Source organism: Montipora foliosa, chromosome 5, assembly GCF_036669935.1.
Source record: "Montipora foliosa isolate CH-2021 chromosome 5, ASM3666993v2, whole genome shotgun sequence".
Lineage (NCBI taxonomy): Eukaryota > Metazoa > Cnidaria > Anthozoa > Scleractinia > Acroporidae > Montipora > Montipora foliosa.
In genome coordinates this window covers 41774333-41783560 of record NC_090873.1, presented here as the reverse complement: position 1 = coordinate 41783560, position 9228 = coordinate 41774333, and the positions used below count along the sequence as shown (strand labels likewise).

The window sequence follows — 9228 nt, the reverse complement described above, 5'->3', positions numbered from 1 at the left end:
TGAGGGACTTTGCCTCTAAGTCGTCATGCAAATCCTGTAATCTTGACCCACTACCAGCCTCCGTTGTGATGTTTGGGCACACTTCTCCCTGTAATAACTCGGATTGTCGATCTATCCCTAACGAAGGGAGCTATGCCTGAGTCTTTAACGTTGGCTGAATTGCTTCCCTCGCTGAAGACGCCTGATACTGACAACAAGATTTTTAAGAGTTTTCGGCCCATATCCAATTTGCCGATGGTCTCACAAGTTGTTGAAAAAGCTTCCGCTGACCAATTTACTCGTCATGTTTTGACCAACCATCTCGATGAGCCTTTCCAGTCAGTATTACAAGGCTTTTCACTCAACTGAAAGTCCCGAAACTTTTCGGGGCATTTTCGGGTGCCACAGTTCCTTTTGTATCTCAAGAATGGAGTGGATTTAAGTCGCCAAACGTCACAGACATAGTTCTTTTAGTTTGACCCAGGGGCCCGTTTCTCGAAAGTCCCGAAAACTTTTCGGGCCCGAAAAACCATTTGTGAAACTGCCAACCGCTTGTTTTGGAAAGGCGATATTTTAACATGTTTTCAAGGAAACGAAGAGGCCCGTAAAGTTTCGGGACTTTCGAGAAACGGGCCCCTGCTCTCTAGACTCTCCACCAGTTTTGGAATCAGGGGTACAGTGTTGCAAGTCCTCACCTCGCAGTCTGGATCGGGGCGTCCCTCAGGGTTCCGTCGTGGGGCAGTTACTCTATTTATCATACACATCCCCCATATGCAAGATATTCAGACGTCGTGACATCCAATACCATCTCTACGCGGATGACTCGAAGTTGTATGTCTCCTTCAAGACGTTATCGTTCAATGATCTTTTGAACTCTGCGTAAGAGCCATCGATACTTGGATGTTGTAAAATGGCCTAAAACTCAATCAAGAGCAGCTTGTTTTCACCTCGAAGTTCCGTGTTGCACCTGAACCGGACTCTGTTGCTGTTGTTGATGAACTGATTACACCGGAGCCTAGTGCAAGAAATCTGGGGGTAATCAGTGGCAAAAAGTATATATTCTGGTAAAAATTGAGGCTAAAATTTTTTTGGGGTTCACACACTCAAGGTCAAGGTCTGGATCCGCCTTTGGTAATCTAAGATACACATTTGTCCTTGAATGACCATATTGTAAAACTTCTCACTTTCATCTTAGAAACATATATTAGCAAAATCAGAAGATTCCTAACAAAGGCGTCTACGGAAATCTTAACACATGCTTTTGTGGGCTCTTGTCAGCTCAAAACTGGACAGAATACTGGCACGGCCTGCTCGAGTCGTTTCTTTCGCCAGAAAATATGATCACAATACACCTGTACTTCAAAGTTTCCATTGTTTACCGATTCAATCTAGAATAATTTTTAAGATTTTACTCTTTAGTCTACAAAGCACTTAACTCTAAACGGACGCTTAGGTCTACTTCGCAGAACTTTCTTGCAGTGAGTCGAACTTGCACCAAGTCGTATGGTGATCGCGTGTTTTCAGTCACCAGCCCGAAACTGCGGAGCCAGCTTCCATTGAATATAAGACAATCCAGTACCGCGGGCAGTTTTAAGAAGGGCTGGTTGGGAGTACTTCATACATGTACCTTTTAAGAAACAGGTTTTTATGTTAAGCATTTTAGTCACTTATTAACATAGAAATATTGTAAATCACCTAGGGCAAGTATTGTTTAGGCGCTATAGGAATAAATTGTATCATTATATATTATATTATTATTATTATGACAACATCTATAGAATCTAATTGTTTTACATAATAAAAATTAAAGTTCTTGGAGATGAGGTAAGCTAAACATGTGTTATCTAATAGATCACAGGTGAGAACCAATCAAAATGTGTTCATTATTACAACGATGAACTTTGATTGCCTGGGTGAAAGTAGTCACCCAGACAATCAAATTCCATCGAGGTATGAAACTCCTGGGTTCAAACTATTTCCTATTTTGTACATGCATTATTGAGCTTATTACTAATAAATTTAAAATGCCAACAACGCAAGGTACTACACCACACTAAAATGTCTATGTTAAGATGAATGTAGTGTCTTTCTTCAGGTCTTTACAGGAAACTGTAGAGAAAATAAGAAGAGAAGATAAAGATTAGGGAGTACAAAAGATCACTGCATATAATAATAATAATTAGTATCACCCAACTAGTGAACTAATGCAAATCCTGCATTTTGATTGGCTACGCTACTAGAGGACTATTAGTAATAGTCCTTGACTAGCGAAAAGCGTGACGCTTTCTGTCGTTTTATTCCTAAATAAATGTTTCTTCAACTTGCATTTGCTAACTTTTTTATTCCCTTTTCTGTCCGACTAGTTGGGGATACTAAAACAATTAGACCCTTCGCCCTCAAGGGCCACGGGTCTAATTGTTAATTAGTAGTAATAATATATATGTATCTTAAAACAGTGGATAGTATTGAAGGCGCGCTCGGATTGGCTACTCAATGTCCCAATATCCTTTGCTAATCACCTCCGCGGGATTTGCGGCCTAAAATATTACTGCTGGAAAAAATGAGTTGAAATCATCTTTTTGTGCTATAGTATAAATAGTCACCGAGTTAGTATATACTAAAAACAACTACATGTATTCACCTCAGTGTCGGTCGCTAGTGATGAATATTTACCACGCCGCCTCTTAACAGCTCCGTAAATATCCACCACTAGCCACCTCCACTTCAGTGAATAGTACTGTAACAGTGTTGTTAATAATAATAATAATAATAATAATAATAATAATAATAATAATAATAACAATTATTATTATTATTATTATTATTATTATCATCACTATAATCATGCAGTTGAGGTAAAGCAAATGTAAATTTCCAAGTAACTGAATTTTGTTATGTCTATGGACAACAAATTATTTTAAATCCCGATGCCATATGTTTGCACAATACTCGAACTTGGGGCTTCAACAGAACTTAGTATTCAATGCCAGAACTACAACTCTAACTCTATGACCTTATGCAACCTACGGCATGACAATGCATTCGGTCTGGCATTGAAGTGCGAAAGGGGTAGCAATAATTTGGTTTTAGCCAGTACTGGCTTACACATAGCTGCTGTCAGTCAATTTTTCTGAGTTATATACTATACTACTTTCCAGTCGTTTTGGGAGTGTGGTTAACATCCTCCTCCCAACGAGGATCACTGGTCAGAGTCGTTTGTCCGTGATGTAGAACCCGTTTCAATTGGATTTTGTACTTGGCAGGCAAGCGACTTTCTAATTGGTGGAAAATACAATTATTAGCTGGACCAGTGATCCAGCCGTGGTGTGCGCTGAGGAACACGGGCACAAAAAAACGGCTGGTCAATCGAGCCTGGCATAGTCCCTAACTCTTCATTTTTAAATTGCTTCTGGATCACCGCAGTGGCATAAAAATCAATCAAATTTTAAAAGAAAAATTAGCCACACTCATTAATATTGAAGTTCATCTAAGATGCGAGAGGAAATTTTGAAAACGTCGGCCCGACATTTTCAACTTGGCAATTATTTCATTTTAATCTTGGCTATGTGTAACTAAGAACACTTACAGTGTAAGAATGGTTTCTGTGAGCTAAAATAGCCGTTTTGAAGAAACTTTAGTCATCAAATTTTGTTTGCCATCAGTAAACAGGTCTCCTTTGCTTTCCAGATTTTTACTTATAATCCATGACACGGCCCATTTAAGACACACCCAAGGCCTGATCGTACATTCTTAATTTTAGGGACATGGCGACCAAAGTTCAATATCAATGAAAAACATATTAAATGCAGTTTTAAACTTTTCCAAATGGTCTTAATAGTACAAGTGTTGCTAATATTTTTTAAAATACAACCACACTTTTGAGTTTAAGGAACATGTTTTAAATGTGGCTAAATGTAATTTAGGCTAAGTTAAAATCAAGCCAATGCTGGTCAGCGGTGGTCTGGGAATCAGGCGCATTGAGGTGACATACGGGGTTTCTCGATTCGCACGTGCTGGTCGTTTCTGCTGTGTGAGGTGCTGTTTGTTTCAAGCAGCAAGCGTTCAGTTGTAACATTAAAATTTTTACAAGATAATCCATTTACTGTTAAAGAATTAAATATTTCACTGGAAATGGTGTATTGAAACATAGAACGATTCGGCCATAAACCATGGCCTTCATCAGCTAATGCTGGAGGTCACGTGACCTGGACAGATCACGTGACTATCAATACAATGATTCTTTGTAGCTTAAATGTTCATTACAAGCATATGAATTCAAACTAACGAATATTATTATTAATAGAAAACACAACTGACATAACGGTAAAAGTTTAAAAGTGCAGTTCGGGTTCAAACCCGAACTCAACAAACAAGTTCATCATGTTCGTTTAGCATTACACTTTTAAACTTTTATCGTAATGACAGTTGTGTTTTCTATAATATTATTGGTTAGTTTGAATTTACATGTATATGCTTGTAACGAACATTTAGGGCGCATTCGATTGACCCTATTCCGTAATAAGAATACGTGGAGTGATGATTAAAACGGTATGTTTGGCGCGTTTCGAAGCAGCAAGGATAATAAAGGGAATTTATTGCCGAGAGGAAATAAACGGATTTATGCGGAGTGTGACATGCTTAGTTATTTCCTGTGATGCACTGTTGGGGCATTCCTGTCATCCAGGAATTTCTCTTGATCTTATCCAGTGCAGAAGTTAAGCGTAGGGCTCTTTCACTTACTCATTCAAGGAATTCAAGATCATTTTTCATATTTGGGTATTTCTTAGGTTACCATCATTGCTGATTTTAAATAAACAGCCTAGCCCAACAGGGCTTGGCCAAAATATGCCAAACATATTTCGTATTGGTATCCGTGTTCCAGCAAACAGAGCTCGCCAAAAGCAACGCCTTGCCAACAATATCAGTCTTTATGCATGGAGCATGAAGCATAAAAATATGTTTAAAATAGCATTTTAGCAGATCTTTGACAATTTTAATGTGAATCTCCGTAAAAACGAAGGATTTCTAATTTAAATTCCAGGTATTCCTATTCCGGAATACGGTCAATTGAAAGCACCCTTAATCTACAAAGAATCATCGTATATGGATTATCTTGTAAAAATTTTAATGTTACAGTCACTATGGCTGATGATGATGTTTGAAACATTGAAACATGTCCACTCAAAAGAGTGGTTTTATTTTTAAAAATATTAGTTTGAAACTAAAGTGTTTCTTGCTGCTGTTTATTCCTAAGAAATTATTGTACAGAACTACGAGCAAATGAGCAAATTGCACAAAGCCCTGTAAAAGATAAATAAAACCAATTAGTATTATACTAAAACAGTGGATAGCGTTGAACGTGGGCGTTGATTGGCTCGTCAAACTCCGAATATCCTGTGCTATTTACCTCCAAGCAACTCAGGAAAAAATGGTGTCCCGATTTGCATCCGTGACAAGTGAAGAAAACATCCAGGCAAATTAATTTTTTGTGCTGTATATAATCTCACTGTTTTAGTATATACTAAAACAACTATTCACCTCAGTGTCGGTGGCATTGGATATTTACCTTGCCGCTTTGCGGCTTGGTAAATATCCACCGCTAGCCACCTCCACTTCGGTGAATAGTTGTTAACTATAGACTGTATTCATAAATGGCGACCAAGAAATTATTCTTTTGTCTTCATGCTAATCATCCTCACTAGCCTTGTTACCACGGACAAAATTCGAAAGAACGTTTGCTCCAAATTGAGGCTAGAGAGGATGATTAGCACAATTTCTTGGCCGCCATTTATGAATACGGTCTATACTGCAAAATTCTTCCTGAAAACACAGAAAACAGCATACTTACATGCTGGTCTCCATTGTATGGCGGGGGAACCAGTGACTGATTTTCTGGTGCTTCCATCCCTTGCATGGCAGGGCTCACCGTTACAAACTGAGGTTGTCCTGCCTCTCTGTTGTAGAACATGGGCAACTGACTTCCTTCAGCTCCATGGACCATTTGAGGTTGCATCCCAGTCTGAGGTACCATGACCGTTTGTGACGGTCCACCTCCAGCCCCAGTTGTTGATAAGTGATACGTTTGAGGCTGGACCATCCCAACAGCTGGCATATGTACAATTTGAGGATGACCACCTGGCACAGTGACAACACCACCAGCCTGCTGCATGGGAAAAGCCACTGGGACCCCACCAGCACCTTGTCCCATGACATAACTGCCCATTAACGCTCCTTGTCCACTCATGTACACGACAGAGGTCGGCTACAATGAAAACACCAAATGTTCAGAAGTCATAAAAGTAGCTTGGAAAAAAAATAAATAAAAGAGAAAGTTGCCATCCAAACTAAAACTATTCATGATTTCCAAAGAGAACTATCTTTATCACAAGCATTTCACCTCATTTTACACTCATATTTTATGTGTTCACTATTAATTTAACTTATTAAAAATGGTTATTTCATTAAGTTTCATTTTCTACATCAAATAAAATTGTTACTTCATGGAAATATGATAGGAAACATTAAAAATTCCATGACCAAAAACATTTTAGCTGTATGATATTACAGCAGCTTATTTACCATGCTTTTATCTTTACGAAAAACGGGCACGCTGTGCTCTACATCTTGGTTAAACCATCCAGCACCCAGCAAAGTCCCCTTAACTTTAACTTTAACAACACTGAAGGGTTGTGAGACAGGGCCTAAGGTTTATAGTCCTTATCCAAAAAGGCTTGAAAGTCCAACAATCTGCAGAAACAAATTTATTACTGTACAAAGGAAGCACTCTCTCCTCAGTTATTTTAAGACCCTGAGTGTTGCTCATGCCTGTAGTTAATAAAACAAGGAATGACCTAGAATGAGCTACAACGGTATCTAAAATGATCTAAAATGTAACCTAAAATGATCTAAAATGACGCAAAATGATCTAAAATACGGCAGCACTTTTCCACGGGTGGCGGGTGGTGGGTAACAAGGAAGAGATGAATGATGAATTTTAGGTAATTGTGAAGAAGAGCTCCCCAAAAACCCTGTCGGCCGACAGGATTTTTGGGGAGCTCTTCTTCACAATTACCGAATTTTATAAAGTTAAGCCCCTGAGAACGTACATGTAGCACTTCTGTAAACAAGTTGTTGTATAACTCTCTTTATTCTCCTATGCGTTTCATGTGACTAACTCACACTTCATCTGGGTACAGAATACATTTTTTGCATTCCCTGGTAAGCAAATTGCTCCATATATGCACATTCATGCGAAAGGATAAGCTAACTATCGGTCTGTTTGCTGCACTGTGTACCGCCACGTATGACCAAAATACGGGAACTGGGGAGGAGTGGTAACTTTCAAATTTTGGAAACCTTTGGGCAAGATGTGTTTCTTTTCTGTATAATCTGCAGCAGTTTGAAGTTCGTCGATTTGACAGAAAGTTATTGAGATTTTATAACATCGACACCCAAAGAGTCAGAGCAGAAATATTTGGAAATAGTTAGGCCACTGAAAACATGTCAAAAATGGATAATTTTTCTACTCTTATTTGAATTAACTGTTACTCCTAAGAGATTGAAATATAATTTTTCATAGACCTCACTCATTTCAACGATCTTGCTATAGTTGCCTGATTTGCGATCCTAAATGACCAAGAGAATGTAAAACCTTTCGTGGGAAAACCAAAACGAGGAAACAACTGTTCGGAGCTTAAGTACAAAAAGACACCATAGAGTAGGGGAGAGATGTCAGCAGTGCTGGCCGTCACATTTTTCTACAGGTCAGGCACATGATGCCTAATCCATTTTCTTCCAAAATCTCTTTTCAACAGAATTTTTGTTTAAAAAAATTGAGTGCAATTTTAAAAATTAGCAGTATAACTCCATGAGATACCACCATTACCAACGAAACAGCAAAATACGCATTCCAAGTGAGAGTGTCTAATCAGCGTGGGTGGGTGGTTTGTGGGTCCATAACCTAACCCTAACCCTAATCCTTTTTTATCAATGACTGGAAATCCTCGAAACAGACAAGACCTAAGACCTAAGGCAAATTTGGACTGAGCACTGAGGGAGCTAACATATATCTTTTTTTATCTTCAAACAAACAGTCGACCCACCACCCACGATCCACCCACACACGCGATTTAGCCTCACCCATTCCAAGTGTGTCACACGCCTGCAAGTCATGAATATGTTGGTCACACACATACACTGGAAAATTTCCCATGCATAACTTACAATGCAGGCCAATTGTTTTGTAACCATTGACGTAAAAAATGATTGCAATCTCGACACAAAAACGCTCCATTCAACAGCGCCAAATGCTACGTTTGATCCATATTCTATGTAGTAGGAGGCACTGGAAAACTGCTAAAAATAACTTTCACTGGAACATTTCGGGTATCTTCGCTAATGTTGAAAAGTTTTCTGAACATTTCAGGAAATGAGTTAACATTGCATTGCAAAGAGCAGTTTGATGAGATTATCTTACTTTTTTCGCTGCCACCCGCCACCCGTCAGCCGCTACCTGTGGAAACGTGCTGCCATCTAAAAGAACCTAAAAAAATTAACGATCTAAAAAGACCTAAAAGAACCTAAAATGATGTAAATTGACCTAAAATGAGCTACAACGGTATCTAAAATAAATATTGACGACTCTAATCACCTAAAAGCAACTGCATGGAAAACAGACAAAATGGTACAAACAATTTCACCAATCAAAGCTGCATTGCTGCGTAAATTTGCAATCTTTATGCTGTCAACTCTATTTACAAGTACCATTAATTTTTGTCTGTTTTATTAGTTAATTTTAAGTGATTAGAGATGTCTAAGAGTATAGATAATAAATGTATATTTATTTTAGATACCATTGTAGCTCATTTTAGGTCATTTCAATCTTGCCAAAGGTGAAACCTATGGCCTCACAGGTGGTGGTCCGATTCTCAACTATGTGAGCCACCGGTGCAGCAGTGCCCTATACCTGCTTGTCCTGTCATGCATTGCTTTGCATTGAAGTATATTGCAACGGGATTGAATTGCACTGTACACATTGGATTAAATTACCTGGTTTGATTGGGCGCTGCAGCAATCACAGCTACCGATCAAACAGGACATGACAGCAGCCCAAATTCCAATGACAAATTCAGTTATTCCAAGAATCAAGATGATTGCTGACAATGCCATTTCAGAACTGTATATGTTACCGATGAAGTACCAAGAACTGTAAGATGCAATAGCAATGCTGTAAGCAATAATGATTATTCC

General features: G+C 38.7%; 1 protein-coding gene across 1 annotated transcript in view; it reads right to left on the bottom strand.

The window, feature by feature from the left end:
- Positions 1-1334: 1334 nt before the first annotated feature.
- Positions 1335-9228, bottom strand: part of LOC138004231 (uncharacterized) — a 12446-nt gene continuing 4552 nt past the window's right edge. The window contains exons 3-5 of the mRNA XM_068850707.1: positions 9028-9228; positions 5828-6241; positions 1335-2088 (exon numbers count right to left, since the gene is read on the bottom strand). The exon at positions 9028-9228 is cut by the window's right edge and continues 45 nt beyond it. Coding sequence (XP_068706808.1) covers positions 2071-2088; positions 5828-6241; positions 9028-9228 — 633 coding nt within the window. The 3' untranslated portion in view covers positions 1335-2070. The remainder of the gene's footprint in view (positions 2089-5827; positions 6242-9027) is intronic.